At 37.6% G+C, this 20,964-nt stretch overlaps 1 protein-coding gene across 1 annotated transcript in view; it reads right to left on the reverse strand.

The window, feature by feature from the left end:
• LOC129273947 (transformation/transcription domain-associated protein-like) overlaps positions 1-20,964 on the reverse strand; it is a 96,481-nt gene that overhangs the window by 42,303 nt on the left and 33,214 nt on the right. Inside the window, exons 30-48 of the mRNA XM_064108802.1 lie at positions 20,853-20,949; positions 19,879-20,000; positions 19,195-19,365; positions 18,195-18,380; positions 15,902-16,021; positions 15,232-15,324; positions 13,787-13,909; positions 12,674-12,798; positions 11,944-12,055; positions 11,266-11,418; positions 8,237-8,421; positions 7,809-7,962; positions 5,751-5,932; positions 4,251-4,446; positions 3,538-3,639; positions 2,837-3,082; positions 2,163-2,237; positions 1,225-1,363; positions 493-586 (exon numbers count right to left, since the gene is read on the reverse strand). Of these exons, the coding sequence (XP_063964872.1) occupies positions 493-586; positions 1,225-1,363; positions 2,163-2,237; positions 2,837-3,082; positions 3,538-3,639; positions 4,251-4,446; positions 5,751-5,932; positions 7,809-7,962; positions 8,237-8,421; positions 11,266-11,418; positions 11,944-12,055; positions 12,674-12,798; positions 13,787-13,909; positions 15,232-15,324; positions 15,902-16,021; positions 18,195-18,380; positions 19,195-19,365; positions 19,879-20,000; positions 20,853-20,949 (2,675 nt within the window). The remainder of the gene's footprint in view (positions 1-492; positions 587-1,224; positions 1,364-2,162; positions 2,238-2,836; positions 3,083-3,537; positions 3,640-4,250; positions 4,447-5,750; positions 5,933-7,808; positions 7,963-8,236; positions 8,422-11,265; positions 11,419-11,943; positions 12,056-12,673; positions 12,799-13,786; positions 13,910-15,231; positions 15,325-15,901; positions 16,022-18,194; positions 18,381-19,194; positions 19,366-19,878; positions 20,001-20,852; positions 20,950-20,964) is intronic.

Below are 20,964 nucleotides of genomic sequence, written 5' to 3' on the forward strand. Positions count from 1 at the left end.
TTGCTTCTACCATGTCTTCTTCGGTCACCCCCCTTCCCCTTTGACCATCCTCCTCCCTCAACCCAACCCTCCTACTCTCATCCACCACTTGCTTCTTCCATGTCTTCTTCTGTCACCCCCTTCCCTTTGACCATCCTCCTCTCTCAACCCAACCCTTCTACTCTCCTCCACCACTTGCTTCTTCCATGTCTTCTTCAGTCACCCCCTTCCCCTCTGACCATCCTCCTCCCTCAACCCAACCCTCCTACTCTCCTCCACCACTTGCTTCTTCCATGTCTTCTTCGGTCGCCCCTTCCCCTTTCTCCATTTTGCTCCTATACAATATTGCCGATCTCACAAAACTCCTACAAAGTAGAGCATTTGTAACATATCTCAACAAGATAAGTAATGTCAGTATAATCACTTTTTCATATATAACTCTCCAAAGCTTAGTGGTTATTTACCTTGAAACTTTCAAAAGATTCGAAAATGTCAAAACGTAAAATGACTTACTTCTCATACGCAGTAAGGCCTTCGTAGATGACCTTGCCAACGCTTGCATACAGACTGTCAAGTTCTTCATACTTTGAAGCCACATTTGATGTACCTGAAATACAAATTTACAAATAAATAATAATAATAGTTGAATTTATGTAGCTCTTTTTACAAGAGGATATGAAGTCCAACTTGAACATAACTCATAAAAAAACTTTATAAAAATACACATCATGGAAATAACTTATTTTGACATTTATGTACAGTAGTGCTAAATGTGTCTCTAAGATAACTTAGCAATTGTACAGATATATTAGAACCTGAGGGGGAATATCGAAAGTGGTAAAATATTGTTGATAAATGAAGAAATAATTAACATGATAGTTAATATCTCAGTGAGTATTCATCTGGAAAATACACATTGATTTCAGAGAGCAAGTTCACCACAGCATTAGCTTTGTTGATCAGCAAACATGAGATTACAGACAGACACCTACATGTACATAGGACCATTTACAGAGCTAATTTTGAGTGTGATGAGTAAAGATTAAGGGTGGGAAGGTATAAAGATATTAAAGATATCAATAAGACTTCAAGCAGCCATGAGCACACATCTTGCTGGCCTTGGCCCTGGCAGGTCACATCTAAATAATTTATGGGAAAACATTTCATCCAATGGCTTTGTGACTTCCCACCCTGAAACCCGTCCCCAGTTGGTAGGTTACATGCATATATGTGTGTAAAGCTTACTTGACTCTGTTGGGAATGTACTCATGAGTTTGACGAGCAAGGCATGGACCGATCGTATGACCTTGGTGCTCGGGCAGGTCATGCAGGCCGCAATCCCTCGCTGGAGAGGCTTGAAACTCGACAGGATTGTCGGCTTGTCCTAGACAACAAAGAAAAAATAATAATTAAGGTCAGAGATGAATTCATGTCAGTGCTCAGTAACATGAAAGTCTTACAAAGAGTTACGATTGATCTCATTAACTTCAACTACATGGAAATCCATCATCGTCATAATTTTTCCTACAGGAAATTTGCGCAATGTCCTCTGAGAACAAAGAGGAGCACACTGAACTGTCAAGACAGCGATGGATGTGTGAATATACATCATCAAGTAGAAAACCGTTTGAATACTCATGCATTTTAGATGCTGGCGTCGCGAGCTTTCCATAGTTATGGTTGATCAGATCGATCGTAACTCTTTATAAGACTGGATCCAGATCTCTATTACAAGAGAAGCAAATGATCAGTTATGCAGTCATATTGGAGCACCGATGCAATTATCAGCGAGTGTTCATATTTTGTTAACTCAAAATCACTCCAGGGTTCCGTAACACAAAGGTTAGCGATTGATCGTACCCTTGATTTTCAAGACTGATTGTACAGTGTACATGTAGTCAATGGAATCGATCATAGAAAAATGTTCTAAGATCATTGCTAAATTTTGTGTTACGGGCCCCAGGTAAACAAGAGTTAACCAGAAACTGCTGAGAAAGTGATGCAGTAAAACTGCCAAAAACTTTTGCAAGAGAGCATGAATCTGAATGTTATTCATGATATTGATAAGATATAGCCCAATTAATTTCAATACACGCATGACAATACACAACATGGAATGGAATAACTTACAATCAGCAATGCAAATGTAATGCTATGTAACAAGTGGAGATATTTTGGCTTACCATAACACCAAGAAGGAAATTCAAGACGTCAAGACCAGCACAGATATTTCCGTAGTTTGCAACAGCTTGGGTATCCTTTGCCAGAGTATTTGAAAAGAAATACAAATACAAAACGGTAATTTTCACAGGTTCAAGGAATTAGGGTCTGCACAATAATCCTACTCATCATTACCATCAACACCACAATGAACATCATCATCTAAATTAACACCATCACTATCACCATCAAATCTATTATCATCAAAATCATCGTAAATCATCATAGTCGTCATCATCATCATCCTCATCACCACTACCATCACTCTCCTCCTCCTCATTATGAAATCACCATCATCATCATCATTATCATCAAAACCACCATCATCATCATCATCATTATCACCATCAACATCATAATCATCATCACAAACACTGCCATCATCATCAGCATTATCATCAACAATATAATCATAATTAATATCACAACCACCATCATAATCATCGTCGTCGTCAATGTCGTCATCATCATCATCAAAACCACCACCATAATCATCATCACCATCAACATGATCATCATCATCGTCATCATCGTCATCATCATCATCTTCATCACCATGATCAATATCATTATATCATCATCACAACCACCATCCTCCTCATCATAAGTTCTTCTAATCACTATTCCAAGCCCTCACCACTGACAAGAAGAGCTTATCCAGGAAGTTCAGTCTGAGTTCACTGTTGGGCCATACGTCTGGTCTAAGAGCCGTCTTCAGCAGGGCCATGCATCTCCTTGAGAGCTGTTCCCCGGGTGACCCAACCGTTGATGTACTACTGCTATCGTTCACCTGACACGCTAGCCGGATCAGGAAGTTTACCACGGCATCGGAGTAGACCTTCTCGATCGGTTTGCTTGATTCGGAAGTAATGCTTCTCACAGTCTAAAGTAGAATAAAAGACAATGTAATAATTATAATGATAACTGGACTTATATATCGCTTTTTCCAGAGGATAGACAGCGCTGTTAACGGCATAAGACAAGTTCAGGTTTATAGTTATACAGGTGTGTTTTAAGATGTTTTTTGAAGAGGTCAAGCGAAGAGATGTTTCGGACGATAGAGGGAGTTTGTTTCAAAGATGAGGGGCAAGAGATTGACCGCCTGTTTTCTGGATTTAGGAAATGTGGTGAAATAGGTGAAGATTCACAGATTACTTACATTTGTTTTTACAAATAAAAAATTCTGAGTACCTGCATTTATTGTAGAATGACTGATGAGGGTTTTAATCAGATGCTCATGTTATATTTATAGTTAACTGAGGAACCAGCATAACCATTACTCACATATATAAGCATAATTTGACTCTGTAATCTACCGAAGTCAGAAAAATGACTTACCGATCCTGACGATGTGTGTCTCACTCTCTTAGGGTCCGGGAGATCCGAGGAAGCTGTCCTTTTCACACCTGCTGGAACAGCGGGCTCCTCAATCGGTGTGGGCTAAAAAAATAACATTAATAACTTCAATAATAATTATTTAAATTCAACTTGATATGTCACTGAAGGTGATTAATACCCCTGCATCATCATGGCCTTATGTGGGGAACCAAACTTTTGAATTTAATCTTATGCATAGACGTCATCGTGCCGCCATCATAGTGACTGAAGCCACTGCCTCGCATGTGATGGTGATCTGCAGGTGGCACATCTCTCATGACAACTCTGTTTACTTATATTCGTATATCCTTTGAGGGAGGGCGCTATGATATTATGGCCTATTATGCATAAACTCTCTTGCATTTTTTACTGTTTTATTGCTATAAAGTGTCATTACAGTGGCAAGGCAACATCCGCTCCATAAAAAATTCAAACATTTCTTCACTCCAAGAACTGACCAATAATGTGTGTCAAGTCTCGCGGCATTGGTTGAAAACTGAGGAAGTACTTGCTTCTTCTACATTGTATGTCAAAGCAATTACTAAACAGAATTTTTCACACTTAGCCTATTACTAGATTAATAACAAGTGACACTAAAAGAGTAAAATACAGAGAACCTGAAGACAGCATCACTAACATAAGGGCAGCGGTTAAAGAAGAGTTCATACATGTACCTCAGCAGTCCCTTCATCTTCTCTGATCCTTTGTACCTCCCATTTGATGATAACCTCGACCAGCTCCACCACCAGCTTCCTGTGTTCTAGAGTAGCGTTGGGAGTGTTACCCAGTCGCTGGATGGAGTAGACCATGGTCTGGATCAGATGGTGTCTCACAGGATAGTACACCTTGTAGTGCCTCACAAGAAGTTGTCTGCAGGTCAGAGGTTTAGTTTTCAAAACAAATCATCTGGGAATAATTTTGCTTTACAAATTTGAATAGCATTTTTGGTCATAAGAGAAAAGCTCTCAACTAAGTAATGTAAAGTCCTATGTAAAAATATGCTATAAAAAAGACTTTGTGCGTAGCAGTCTTTAAAAAAATATGGAGCAAATTGCGATGCATTACCAGGAAAATTATTCCCTGATCATAAAAGATTAATAAAGTTGGAGAAAAGTTAGAAATAACCATCATGAGCTGTCATATTCAAAACACGTGTAGCCAATGGTGAGCGAGCTTTCTCTGCCACAACCCCTTTTCTTTGGAATAATTTGCCATTGAATTTAGGAATTACATCGTCACTGGAGACTTTCAAATCTAAACTGAAGTCTTATCTTTTCTAACGGTATTAGTTATTGGTGCTTTGACACTCTTCCAAACTCTCTCATTCTTTCTTTTTCTTGTGCGCCTCAGAATAGAATATTTCTAGACAGATGGCGCCATTTAAATGCCTATTCTTATTATTATTATTCTTTATATGAAATTTAGGACGAATGTCATGATATAACGACTGATCTCAAGAATACATGTATGCTCTTCAAATGCCGTCACATTAAAAATATAACAAATGAGCTGAAACTGTCTGTAATCTCATACATTCTTATCTATGTGCAGGGCATGCGACCTTCAGAATAACTGAGTTGATTTGTTATCATTTTGGCGATTCCAATGCTTTATGGCAAACACCATTTTATAAGTGCATTTTAAGCAGCCTTTCAAAACCATTTTGAGACAGTTCCCTCAGTCAATTTTTGAAATTTGCAAGCAGAACTAAAATTCAGTGGCCTGTTGCATGTTATTTTTATAGTAATTTTGCCATCCAATGGTAACTACCACAGAATCCTTATTTTGACTGGATGTTGAGTATTGTTACCATGGAAGCTTTTATGCCTTGAGCACCCTAAATACGGTAAATTTGTTTTTGCATGTTGTGAATGTCTCTATTATCATCATCGTCATCAGTAGTAGTAGTAGTAGTAGCAGTGGTAGCAGTAGTAGTAGTAGTAGTAGTAGTAGTAGTAGTAGTAGTAGTAGTAGTAGTAGTAGTAGTAGTAGTAGTAGTAGTAGTAGTAGTAGTAGTAGTAGTAGTAGTAGCAGTAGTAGTAGTAGTAGTAGTAGTAGTAGTAGCAGTAGTAGTAGTAGGAGTAGTAGTAGTTATTATCATTATTATTATTATTAAGGCTCTATCATTATCAAATCTAATACAGATACCGACAAATAGAAAGGAGTAAACTTACAGCATATGAACGAGCTGGGCAATCGTGTAACCCTCTTCGACAATGATCTTCTTGGTCCAGTGTGTGAGCATGGCGTTCCCATCCTCCATCCGTTGGGGGAGTACAGGAGTCAGGATGTCCAGGGCTTGTCTGACGACGGATCTCGCTTCGGCAGCGTGGGCCTTGAGAAGACTGTGGAACACCTGGGGGAGGGGTGTAACATAGAGAGATGCGATCGATATTTACGATTGATTGTAATTGTTTGTACATGGTTTGCCATAGGCTTACAGTTGTGCTTAATTGTGGAATTGATTGTATGTGTTATGTGACAGGGCCCTGAAGATATACAGGGTGTATCACAAAGATTTCTGTGTGACTTAGAGTCGCACATAAATTTCAAGTTGCGTGCAATATAAAAGGCATCACCGCATTGATTAAATCATGCCAAGAGGATGCGTGCTGCTGCGTATAAATCAATAAGATTACGTGTTACACATCGTGTGTGTGTCAGCATTTAAAGATAAATACCAGTTGTGGTAAACGATCTTGAAATGAGTTCGAACAGAATCCAATAAAATTACCACCAAAGTGTCTGCACGTATAAATATAAAATATGTGCAAAATGGCTTGCGAAGAAAATGCGTAATCCCATCAAAAGTCGAACATTTTCCAAACAATATTAATACACTGTCCCAAATATGCTTTGCTGTGTTAGTGATCATCAAAAATATCGATTTTGAGCCAAGATTTCATGATTTCACAAAGATAAGTTTACATTCAAGTACCAGATCTAGATATATTATAATATGGTGACAATTAACCTATATATAATTGATTTAAAAGACTTTCTCATGAAATAATTGTTTGCTGCAACTACTTTCTTTTACCTTTAAGCATGACTCTAATTCAACCGTAACTCTCTGTGAAACAACCCCAAATAACCTGTGCTCTCTGGCTTAATTACTTGTACAGTTATCAAGGAGTAAATCTTTTGATCATCATTTATCATTTCACCAAGATGTCTGCATGAGATTTCAAGGAACTCTCTTTCCAAACATGTGTTTTGCAAACTTGATTGAATGGTTTATTTATTTCAATATTCACTGAAAATAGCAGCCAAAGGCTGAATCACATTCAGTTTACAAATGGTACAGTATATACAGACATTTAAAAAATATACAAATTGGAATAAAATAGGCAAATATCAAAATGAAATTGTTCTACAAAATAATTATACATATATGAAATTATTTGAAATACCCAGCATATGAGAAGAAAGCCTCAGAGATAGAATAAAGTACATGTAGTGAAAACATGTGGGAACGAAAGACAGAATGAAATAAGAGGAAGAGAGGGAGACAGGAACAAAGTTAGAGGTTGGGTATTTAACAAAGATGGAAAAAAAATTATCGTAATAGTAATTATAATACAACAAATGGAAAACTAAGGAAGAAACAAGTTATATTGGGATACATGTTTCTGAGTCAGTGCAACTAAAGTAATTCAGAACAGTACAACAATCACGGAAAATGACATCTTGAAAAACATTATTTAGCATTGTTTTTACATTCAGGTACTGTTTATGTAAGAAACAAGTATGAAATTATCCACGTAGGTATGATTTGTCATAATGAAATAATGTTTTGTTATAAAGGAGTATTTGGATAAAAAAGAAGTGCCTGAGTAGTTTAATCAAAAGAGCATATATAAAACAGATGAGTTCTTGAAAATAAGTGCTTGTATTTACCTATAGATGTATAAATCAACATAAACAAAATATGAATATCAAATGTACGTTACAATAGACAAATTTGGGAACAGCCAGTGGACATGGTGGAAACATTCAGTTGGGTGTGTAAAATGATTATACATTATTCAATAGATTTACAAGATATGGGATTGCACTGTCTCTTAATCTATTTGTCCTGAATCTGGGTAGTGTGTATGGTCTTGAAAAAAAAAAAAAGAATCTTGGTACCTTCGTCAATCAAGTTTTTCACTGCAGCATGTACATTTAGGCACTATTTTGCTTTTATGCTGACATTTTTAATCTAACCATAAATTTTCAAATGAATTTACCTGTAGGACGATACGTTTATGGATGGCAAACTTGGCAATGTTGTGAGCGAGGAGGAGATGACCGTGATACTTGGTGGTGGGATCCACACAGTTCTTCTGAATGAGGCATGGCCAGGCAAACGTCATCAGACGACGAAGCTTGGTGCCCTGCTTCCTGCAAAATAAATAAACAAGCATGATTGCAATAAAAATGGTGGTGGTGGTGGTGATGATGATGACAAGGATAATCATGATGATGATAATGATGATTACAAAGATAATCATGATGATGATGATGATGGTGATGATGATAATGATGGTGATGATGATGATGAGGATGATGATGATGATGATCTACATCCATATCTAGAATAATACAATAGACTGTAAAGGCTTTCTCATAGAGCAATTGTTAACTAATTCAGCAAAGTTTTAAAAGAGTGCCTTACTTGTCAGCAGCATCATGGATGTGCGGGGCAGCTCTCTCAACAAGGAGGGCAGCAAACTGAAGCAGGAGGATCCTCACAGAGTCCGACGTTCCGTACGGGTTTTCAGGGTCAATGACCTTACTGATGAAGACACTCACAAGGTTATCAGGGCTATCCTGACCAGGGTTAGGAGGTCCGCCTATCAACTGAAAAAAAAAGAAAACAAAGCAAGGGTCAATGACCTCACTAATGAACACACTCACAAGGTTATCAGGGCTATCCTGACCAGGGTTAGGAGGTCCGCCTATCAACTGAAAAAAAAATAGAGAAACAAAATTCTTAACCAATGAATTCTCAAATTTAAAGAAATACATGCCTGCTGTGGTAACGATTTAAAAATGAGTTTGCACACAATCAAATCAAATCACACCAACCAAGTGTCTGTATGTTTAAAAAAAAGAGTTCCAAAGGATTTTGAGGGTAGTTACATGTAACTAAGCAATTACCAAGAAATTAGCAAAACAAGCATGACATACAATCATGATGTCCGGGGGCCGTTTCATAAAGTTGTTTGTACGATAAGAGCGACTTTAAGAACGACTGGTGAACCTTTCTTACGCGCTGTCAGAAGCTTATTCAAACTCCCCTTTACTAGCCAGTGGAAGAGCCTACTTGGTTGAGTAACTCCTTAATTTGTTTATGAATAGACCAAACCTGACTGCTAGAGTAGGCAACCCCTCACTGTGTTTGATAGCTATTGTGTGTGTGCACTGCATAGGGCAATGCAAGCAAATGCTCAGCAGACTGCAGATAAGCAAGCATAGGGTGCAGCAGCACCTTTCAGCAGCTCCTTGGCTGGGAAAGCCAGCACTTTGGTGCCACGCCTTTGATATTTGGAGTGGCATGTAAGCCAGCAGTGGTTGGTTCACTGGTTGGAATTCAAGGTCCAGACTGTAAGTTGATGTTTTATTTTACCATATAATTATGGAAGGCTTTGATAACATTTAGAAACTGTTATGTTAATTTGTATTACAATTGAACATGACGAAGGATAATTATGCTATTTAAAGACTAAGATATAAGACATACATGTAAAGATATCGGATATTATATTTATGTCATACACTTTATGATACATTTTATGCCTTACACACGTCATGAAATGATTGTTTTAGGAAGTGACTTAACTGTCCAATATTTTTAACTTGAAAGCTATTTTGTCATTTATCAAGACAATTAGTCTATTTACTACAAATGTTAAACACTTGTCAACTAAGGAGAGTGGAGATTTTTATATGACGCTTTGTTAGGATTAATGTTTCACTTGTTCAGAGTTAGGACACTGCTATTATGTACTCGAAAGCAAGTATAGAAAGTTCAGTGACCTGCTTGAATGTACTCTGCATTTACTTTATTATAAGCCATTTGAATAACAGAAATGATATGGACTGTAGGCTGTTAATCCTTGCGTATTCTCTTCCAGACGGCCGTTTTTCTCCATGGTTTATCCACGTCTTTTGACGTTCCGTGTCTCCATGTATCGCCAAAGTTCTCCTCGTTTAGCTACGTCCTACGTCTTGTGACGTTCACGGCCTCTTCGACGTCTTACGACGTTCTACGATTGCTACGTTATCCACGGGAAAGTCCCGAGATCCGTAGGTTATCCGGTTTCTTCTAGTTTGGCAAGTTCATCACATTCGCGAGTTCATCCTCATATCGTCTTCCGTTTGGCACTGCTCATCCATTTGCGTCTGACACCGGGTGATGAGTGAAGACTTGAGAAACTGAACTTTCCCCATAATATAAAGTCGGTATATGTATAGTATATACATTGTTTTCATAAACACACACAGAGTTTATGCTCTTTCCTTTGAATAGGAATAGCAGGTCACAATACTTAGTTTATTTACATTATACTAATTTGAATTGAGACAGATTGTTCCAAAACTTATTGATACTGGTTTATTGAACTTTATGTTTTGACAGCTTGTGAGCCTCGATAATGGCAATATTGATATATATAATAAATTCATTTTGATTGAAAGGTACAATTTTATCTTATAGTTTAATTCTTGGGTGGTCAAACAACCTGTTTAGACTAATAAGTCAAGTTCACATCAAACACAATGTGACACGCGCTAAACCATCGCCAATGGATATACAATTTACCACAAGAAAGGATCACCAGTCGTTCTTAACTTACGAACAGCTTTATGAAACACCCACCAGGTCTTTTCCCAAAGCAATAATAATACACTGTCCCACATGTGCTTATCTGCGCTGGTGATCTTCAGTGTGATAGATTTTTCAGCTTAGATTTCAAGATTTCACAAAGTTCATTTCTTTGTTACTGTACCAGTATCCACTACAATATAATGACAATTAATCTTTGTTTTACAGACTTTCTCTTAAAATCAGTGTTAAAGGAGAATGAAACCCTTGAAACCAGCTGAATCCATATCAAAGAGAAAAATCAAAGAAACATATTGTTGAAAGTTTGAGGAAGATTGAATGAATAATAAGAAAGTTATGAGCATTTGAATATTGAGATCACTAATGCCATGTAGATCCTCCGATTGGCAATGCGACCAAGATATGTGATGTCACACACGTACAACTCCCTCATTACTTTAGTACTTATTTCACTTATATTCTCACTTTTATAGAGTCTATCACAAGGTGAGGTGTTCTCTTTATGAGAGGACAAGTACAGAGGTTTCACAACATTATATCATTGATGAATCGTTTGTCATATGATTAGAATGAGCAAAAAGAGATGTTTTGGGGTATATTTTCAGTGTCCAAAAGGGGAGAGTTGTTCATCTGTGACATCATAGATCTTGGTCGCATTGCCAATGGGAGGATCTCCATAGCATTAGTGATCTCGACATTCAAATGCTCTTAACTCTTCTATTGCTAGTCCTATTTTACTCAAACTTTTGTTGATCTTATTCTTTGATTTTTCTGCTTTCACAAAAGCTAACTTGCTCCAAGAGTTTCATTCTCCTTTAAATTCAACTACTTCCATTTATCTTTAAAGTAATTCTTACATTATCTCCTTCTCCTTTATCAAATGAAGCAGCAAACATGGGGATGATGACGTACTGAAGAGCCTTGGCCTTCAACTCCTGGGGGAAGCCCTTATCATGGAACAACTCTACAAACTTGAAGAAGATGTGTCTCTTCTGCTCAACGCTGTAGCCCTGAAGTCATGAAAAAAAGAACATTAGGATGGATGGATGGATAGGCAGACGGACAGACAAACGAATGGACAGACGGGCGGACAGACAGACTGACGGACGAACAGATGGATGGATGGGTAGGTGGATGGATGGACGGATGGATAGATAGATGGGTAAGTGGATGGATGGACGGACGGACGAATAGACAGACGGGCAGAAGGACAGACTGACGGACAGATGGACGAACGGATGGATGGGTAGGTGGGTGGAAAGATGGATGGATCGATGAATGAATGAATGAATGCACATGTAAAATGCCTCTTGGCTTTATTTAGGCAGTTCCCCAAAATCATTTTCAATTTTACTTTTGCTCATACATAGTTCCTTGTATTATGTTCTCGGACTATGTGTATTTTTAATTGAGACTGAAATTAATGTAAATACAAATTTTATATACATATAGATGTAAATAAATAAATAAATAAAAAAATAAACGTAGAAAATGTAGTTCTAAAAAGCATAGTAGAATTACGATAGAAATATTACCTGTGCGACAGTCTCTTCCAGGAATGTCCTAAGGAACTGGAAATTTGGCAGGTATCGATTGCTGAAGACTCGAAGCAGCTGAAAGAGAAGCTCAACATTGGAGGTATGTTGCCTGTAGACACAAAGAAAAAATAAACAGAATCCTTTTTTGATAATCTTTAATAATAATAATGGGTGATGATTATGATGATGATAATAATAATAATGAAACATTTTTGTATAGCGCAAAATATAGGAAAAATTGCTTATTTCTAAGAACTTTTGGGTTCTTAAATGTTTACAAACTGCTAAATTAACGTGTTTTCAGACTCTTTCTAAACATTTCATATGTTGGTACATTCCTAAGATATTTACTCCTTTTTATAAATGGGCAATTTCATGAAATATTCAACCTTTTTGTAGGTTGGACCTCCATTTGTCTCCATTACTGCTTCACTTTATGAATTACTCAAGGTGCGGAAATTGGAGAGCATTACACTTTTTCACATCACATCAGTAACTTCTTATAGGTGTTAGATTTATATACTTTATAGAATTGTGCTTCTTCAAGATTCAAGACAATTAAATGGACAAATGTGTCACAAAACAAAATTAAAATAGAAATCCAATGAACACTAAGCAAAATTCTTCCCATATAATACAGGCCACCATGTTGGTGTATCTTAACTACAGGAATGTTTCAAATCTTTTCACAAATATGAATACACTGTGAGCTGATTCAACCACTTACCGTGCATAGTTGAGCAGACACTTGACGAGGAGTTTAGGCTCCTCCCAGTGATGAACGCCTACGTTGTCATGGCGATGACGTTCCTGGAATGCATCCGATACCCAGATCCGCCGAAGATGGACAAACTAGTAGTAGGGAAGAGATATTTGAGTAAGAGTAAGCTCTTTCTGTATTTGTATGCTTGATCTTGGTCCTGTTTCAAAATGACTTGTTACATGTATGTACATGTACATGTGAAGCCGAGCACATACAATGTACCATGCAATCCAATACGACAAGATTTTTTAATAAATCGCTTTTTGAATTAAATAGGAAAGTTCCAAGAAGTAAAATTATTTCATTTGAAGTTCTGCGTAATGCTAGGAATAATAAAATCATTCTTTTACTTTGAGGCAAGCCCTGAGGTTGGAGTAATACTCTTTTCATAAGTAATTGTTATAATAATTATAATAATAATGAAAATAATAGTGATCACAATAATAATAATATGGTCCATTTATATAGCACAGAAACGATATGCATTTATACTCTACTTGTATAATTAACAATACATGTAAATTCAAATCAGTGATAGGTCAATACGCTATCACGTGACAATAGCTGCAAGGATCGCATTTGTTATATTCGAGGTTTTGACATCACCTCAGTGAATATAAATGGTTCGAATTGTAGACTGCGGCATTATATTATTATTATAAGTTGCGAATTCAGGTAATTTACTTTTTGTACGTGCCAGTGTTTAAGCGTTGATTACATGAAGAACGCACTAGCTGTATTTTCCCTAAACTTTTATATTATGACGTAGACGGATCAGAGCTGCATTTCGAGTTTATCATAAAGCCAAATTACAAATGAAGACTGATGGCGAGTCTACATAAAATATTTGATATAACAGATAGTGCCTGGTCTATCTTTTGAATAAATAACATTTCAACTCCCCTCCGAAGCTATATTTTTCGCTCGGGAGAATATTTTCCCTCAGCGCTGCGCGCTTCGGGCATTCAAGCAAAATATAATCCCTTGGGAAAAATATAACTCCGTCTGGGAAATGAAATGTTACATTCAAACTCTAGGTAGGCAATATCTGTATACTATACAAGAATGCAATCTTACCACTGTAGGTGCTTGTGGGAGCCACGCTTTGTCGTGTTTCACGAGGGTAGCACAAATCCGAATGGACTGGTACTGGAGCTCTTGCAGGAACTTCTCTGCGGAGTTTGTAGGGCGAGCTGGGGGCTGCAAGGATCATACAAACATATAAACTTACTAGATTTACAGAAACCTGCAAGAACCTGTTATAGACATTTGGGTACTCAATTATATTGTTGAAATTTTATCATATCATGGCACACTAGGCCAGCAGGGTCTGTAATCTTCAAGCTCTGGACTTGAGGTTAAACTGAGGTCAATGCCAATGTTGGACACAGTAGGGAGTGTGTGAAAGGAAACGCAAGGCACAGCTGATGCATGTCAACAAGCATCAAAATTTCTACACACAAGAGCAGATACATGTACATCGGCTCATAGTCCTCCTAAATCTCAGATAGCAGTTAGTCAGATGATGGCCTACACTGGACATCAATATACATGGTAAGAAGCTAGAATGTTCAATCTCCTGCACTAGAAGTGAAAATCTTAACATGCTGGGTATAAGAATCCGATAACACACACATCAACGTTAAGTGCCACTATGGAGCGTTGTGGCCCAGTGGATTAGTCTCCGGACTTTGAAACGGAGGGTCGTGGGTTCAAATCCCAGCCATGGCGTAGTTCCCTTCAGCAAGAAATTAATCCATATTGTGCTGCACTCAACCCAGGTGAGGTGAATGGGTACCTGGCAGGAATTTATTCCTTGAAATGCCGAGCACGTAAAAGCTGCTTGAGCTACAGCCAGGGTAATGATATCCAAGTCCTTTGGAGGCGCATAGAGACGTTATTCATAATGTGTTATGCGCTATACAAGAACTGACTATTATTATTTATTATCATTATTTTGGGGATGTTTTATAAACTGATGGAAATGGTCAGAGTCTGATGGTAATTTGATTCTACTACACCACTGCTCAGGGATAAGCCCTGTAAAGGCGACCGCACACCTTAGGATTGGTCTGCGACCCGATTTCAGAATAAAATGTAGTAGAATTTGATGCTAATATTGAGACTTCGAATATCTTACTTTGTGATGTTCTAAATCATCGTACGAATACCTATGCTCAAATCTATGACTATGCTATCATCCTTCTTAGAATAAAAGCGAATTTAATATCTAGTCGTAATGACGTCATAGCAGTCGTACGATTGGCTACGATTTGAAACTAATTTGGCCTTTACTCCAAAATACATGTAAAGGCTTGCAATCTTTCAAAATGGTTATATTAGTATTCTTTCAATTGATTTTAACCTCAAATAAAATATGTTCCATTCACATTTTCAGAAAATGAGCAAAATGCGATTTGTTCCAAAATCGGATCGCAAACAGTCGTAAGGTGTGCGGTGGCCGTTACATATCAATGATTGATTCCCCCCCCCCCCTAAAATGGCTTTAAATGATATCTTACCTGTGTCTTACTGAATGCTAGGCTGATGAGCTTGCTTGGGTTCTTCTGAATGGCCGCTCTCAGAGGCTCGGCTAACTCATGCTTCAACAAATACTGTGAATAAAGACCGAACACATATCATGGTCAGTGATAATTACTCAGGACTCTTGATGTAACTGTTCTTATAGTGTTCATAGGCTGACAAAGAGTTAAGTATGTGTTGGTGCAGATGTTAAAAAGTTACACTATACAAATACAGGGCGTCGTGGTCTAGTGGATACGACTCTCGTCTTTCAATCAGAGGGACGAGGGCTTGAATCACAGCCATGGCATGTTTTCCTTCGGCAAGAAATTTACCCACATTGTGCTGCACTCGAGCCAGGTGAGGTGAATTGATACCCGGTAGGATTTATTCCTTGACGCTTTAACGCCAATATGGCGGCTCAGCTACCACTGGAGTAATAATATGATAACAAGTATCAAAGCATTCAAGGAATAAATCCTACCAGGTACCCATTCACCTCACCTGGGTTGAGTGAAGCACAGTAAATATTTTGCTGGAGGAAAACACGCCATGGCTGGGACTCGAACCCACGTCCCTCTGATTGAAAGACGAGAGTCGTAACCACTAGAACACGACGCCCCCCACATAGATAGATGTACAATCAAAATGAGGAAAGACTACACTTACATTGAACATGCGACTGAGTTGATGATTCTTGAGGTTAGCCTCCTGTAAGAACAGATCCACTGTCGGTTGAGCGTAGCGCAGCAGGTACTTCAACAGGGGCTCACGAAATGGACTACCAACCTAGGAATAAATACATCAACACAGACTGTAAAGCCCGGAACACACTATGCGATTCATCGCTATCCGAATTTAAAAGAAATTGCTATAACATTTGAAATGAACATTACAACCGATAAATCTTAGCGATCAGAGTTCAGAATAGTGGTAGGACTACTGACATCGAAATTCAGTCTAGTTAGAGCCTCCCTGTAGGAATAAAAGCAAATTCAAATCCAGATTGTAATGACGTGATCATCGGCTGCAACTTAATGATAATAATATGCACATTTGTAATGTGCCGGTATCCATCATCAATAGATGCTCATGGCGCAGTGAAGAAAGAAGAAGAACAAAATGACACTTAAAAATTAAAAAGGGGGAAGAATTATAATTACTTATAAGTTTGTGTGAATAACCAGGTTTTCAGTGAATTTTTTGAAGTGGTGAGACAAGAAATATTGCGGATGTCTTTTGGAAGTTTATTTCAAAGGGATGGCCCAGCATAATAGAATGATCGATCCCCCATGAATTTATGAGATTGTGGTACAGCAAGTAAGGATAAGCTGGCCGACCTTAGGTTATGAGAGGGATTGTAAGGAGTTATTAAGTCACAGTTGTAAAACATGGCAAAACATGAACACTTTAAATATGTTCATTTTCTGGTTGGGTTCACTAACTTTTGAGCACCACTGTATGAACAAACACATACTCAATTTTGTTCTGTTGTCATCAGCTGCAATGAACATACAAAGAAGTGCAAATTTAGGCTGTCAGAGAAGAAATATGGGCAGAACTACAAAACTACCCTGAAAGTTTTAGCTAATATGGTGGGACGACCAAATTTAGAGAACAAGTGGAATGCCTCTGGCCGTCTCACCTGCATCACGCGATTCAATATAGCAGCAGTGCTGATTTTGAAAACTACTATAACTCGCACAAGATGTTCAGTGATACTTGGTTACTCTTATTTCCACGTTTTATGAACTAGACCAATACACTTATAGAGATATGATGGCAATTCAACAAATACCCCCAACATGGCCAAAGTTCTTTGACCTTACATGACCTTTGACCTTGATCATGTGACCTGAAACTCGCACAGGATGTTCAGTGATACTTGATTACTATTATGTCCAAGTTTTATGAACTAGACCAACACACTTTCAAATTTATGGCTGTAATTCAACAAATACCCCAATTTGGCCAAAGTTCATTGACCCTAAATGACCTTTGACCTTGATCATGTGACCTGAAACTTGCACAGGATGTTCAGTAATACTTGATTACTATTATGTCCAAGTTTCATGAATCAGATCCATAAACATTCAAAGTTATGATGGTAATTCAACAGATACCCCCAATTCGGCCAAAGTTCATTGACCCTAAATGACCTTTGACCTTGGTCATGTGATGTGAAACTCATGCAGGATGTTCAGTGATACTTGATTAACCTTATGTATAAGTTTCATGAACTAGGTCCATATATTTTCTAAGTTATGATGACATTTCAAAAACTTAACCTTACATGTAGGTTAAGATTTTGATGTTGATTCCCCCAACATGGTCTAAGTTCATTGACCCTAAATGACCTTTGACCTTGGTCATGTGACATGAAACTCAGGCAGGATGTTCAGTAATACTTGATTAACCTTATGGCCAAGTTTCATGAACTAGGTCCATATACTTTCTAAGTTATGCTGTCATTTCAAAAACTTAACCTCAGGTTAAGATTTGGTGTTGACGCCGCCGTCGCCGTCGCCGTCGGAAAAGCGGCGCCTATAGTCTCACTCTGCTATGCAGGTGAGACAAAAATGAATGTAGATGCAGTAAACAGTGATGATCATGAGAAAGTCTGTAAACCCAAGGTTAATAGTCACTGTATCATAGTAAATCTTGATATGGTTTCATTAACTAAACTTTGTGAAATCATGAAATCTAACCGGTAAAACATTCACACTGATTTAACCAACACAGATAAGCACATGTGGGACAGTGTATAATTATCATTATTATTATTGCTTGAAAAAATACCTGACATTGTGCCTGAATTGTTTTGCTAGTTTCAAAAATTCTTCCAGAATCATTTGGTACACTTTTTTTTATATATACATCCAGACTTTTAAGCGGTTGTGTTATCGGATTCTGTGCAAACTCATTTTGAAATTGTTACAACTGGCATTGATATCCTACTCACCTCCATATTAAGAGCGCCCTCGGCTTTGATGACCAGCGTCAGGAGATGTTCAAGGATCTTAGCCGAGGCTGCAGGGATGGCATGGAAGATGTTGAGGATGGCCGTACAGATCTTGAGACTGTCCGTCGACTTCTGACCGTTCTTCTGACTGATGACCGTCGTCTCCAGCCACTTCTTCAGGTGACCCTAGAGCAGAACAGCGATATCACCTTACAGTTGAGCATTTCCTCATTCTTTAAATTAAGACATTTCACTTTGCACATAATTAAATGCTCAAGAAATATTGAGGTGGTCATTTTAATGCTTGCATTATTCCGGTGAAACAGTTCTAGGCAAGTCTTCATGAATATTCATTTGGTGGGCGGATGATGTCATATCCCCACTTATTCTTTTGTATTTTATTATAGGAAAGTAGGTTTATTCAAAAATTTTCTACCAAGAACTAAAACAATTGGAGTGACAACTGATTAACTTTACTAGTTATTTCTTGCTGCAACTTTTTTAGTTCAATGTAGACACATCATTTACACATTTATGAAAAAATTATGATTTCATGTGATAAAATGAGAAAAAGGACAGTGGGGATGTGACATCATCAGTCCGTGTAATGAATATTCATGACGACATGCCTAGAACCGGAATAATGCAAATCTTTAAAATTCAATAACTTTGTTATTTGTTGTCCGATTTTGATCATATTTTCAGCATTTTGCTCTGTGAATTTTACTTTGTTTATATAGATATAAATATCCTCAGCCCTGATCATCCCTTTAAAGCTTAAAGGGAAAGTCCACACCGAAAAGAAGTTGATTAGAAGGAAGAGAGAAAAATCAAACAACACTGAAAATACATCAAAATCAGATGTGAATTAAGAAAGATGTGACATTTGAAAAGTTTCGCTAAATTTCACAAATTGCACATGCAAATGTAGGAATGGATGGCTTCCTTACTGTCAAATCTGCTAAAATTGTAAATAATGATACTTGAGAAATGATCTTACCAGCATTTGTTCACAGAGTTTCTCATTGAATGCGTTAGGGAAGAGTTGTGTAAGGCTGTGCAGTCTCTGGATAACGTTGAGGTTCAATGTACGGTGATCTCCCAGCATTAGAAGCAGTGGACGTACACTGGTATGTACCAACTCCATCTCAACAGGCTGACCAGAGATGAACTGTTTGAGGGCGACAAATAATATCATGAAAATATCCAATTCATAAATAATAATAATAATATTAATGTATTAAGTGTATATACCGCAAAATTGCAAATTGCTTTTCTAAGTGGTTGAGAGATCACAAATATAAATTGGATAGGCGAGATCATATTACAAATATCACAAAACATGGCAAATTTATGTAATATGTAATAATCAACAATCATTGTCAACAGTGTAATAGGACATAAGAATTTGAAACACATTGATGTTAAGTAATTATTATTACCATCATCATCATCATCATTATTATCACTGTTGTCGTTATTGTCATCATCATAATCCTCATCATTGTTGTAATCATCGTCGTCATCGCATTGTCATCATCATCATCATCAGCAACATCCTCATCCTCACCATCATCATCATCATCATCATCATCTTCATCATCATTATAATCATCATCATTGTCATCATCATTATTGCCTCATCATCATCATCATCATCAAATGAAACTAAATAACTTTTTACCTTCTCCATGCATTTAGCTCCCGCTTCTTGCAGCTCACTGACGTTGGAGTTAAGAGCATTGAATAGGATCTTGAAGATCCTCTCCCTAGCTTGAGGGATGTACCGACAGGCAGCAAGGGCATCTATGCAAACAATAAAGAAAAAGCAGATGGTCAAACAGGTATACATCAAATTGTTTCACTTCACTTTAGCAAGACGGTGACACGACATTTCCTCCTGCGACAATTGCTCTGGGCTTAATTTTGTCTAAGATGTAGGGTTAGGGTTGCAATAGGGTTTCATGTTAGGTTTAGGATTAGGTTTAGAGTAGGGAATCGTGTTAAACCTAGGGTTGAAGTTAGTCATTCGATTAGTGTGTGAAATTTAGAGTGGAGCAATTGTCGCAGGAGCAAATGTCAGGGAACCAGCAAGACAAAAGGATCTTGAAGATTCTTTCCCTTGCTTGAGGGATGTACCGACATGAAGCAAGGGCATCAAAGAACAAAGAAATGAAAATCTTGCAAAACTGGTCAACATCACATCATCCAACAAATGCTACATGTATAACAGCAGCCATACAAAGAAAGATATTATTTTAAAATATGTACAGTATATTCAAACTATTTTCCATCATTTTGGTAATAATAAAAAGATGCTAGACCAATTTTATGAAGATAAGATGAACAAAAAACAAAAAATATTTGTACAAGTTTATCCCTACCTTTACACAAGAAATATAATTGATTTTTAAAGGGCTGTGAGATAGAACATCTACACAAAGCGAAAAGACATACTTTTGATGCATCAAATTTGTTAGGCCATCCTGATATTGTCTATTTTCTTGTTTATATAAAAAATTGTTATGATCTCAAATCACCATGGCTTGAGCAGAAAATGGGGAAAAAATGGGAGGTTTGACATCCCAAAATTTTGGCTATTTACGGAATTGCCCACGAAACTGTATTTCCCAACCAACACGACAGGTGATAACTTACTCAGTGCACTGATGCGTAGAGGAACAAGAGATGGAACGGCTTTGTAGCAGGGTAGCTTGACAAGACCAGAGTCCTCAGTCTCACATAGATTCATCAGCTACACATACGCAAA

This window comes from Lytechinus pictus, chromosome 13 (genome assembly GCF_037042905.1).
Source record: "Lytechinus pictus isolate F3 Inbred chromosome 13, Lp3.0, whole genome shotgun sequence".
In the NCBI taxonomy this organism is placed as follows: domain Eukaryota; kingdom Metazoa; phylum Echinodermata; class Echinoidea; order Temnopleuroida; family Toxopneustidae; genus Lytechinus; species Lytechinus pictus.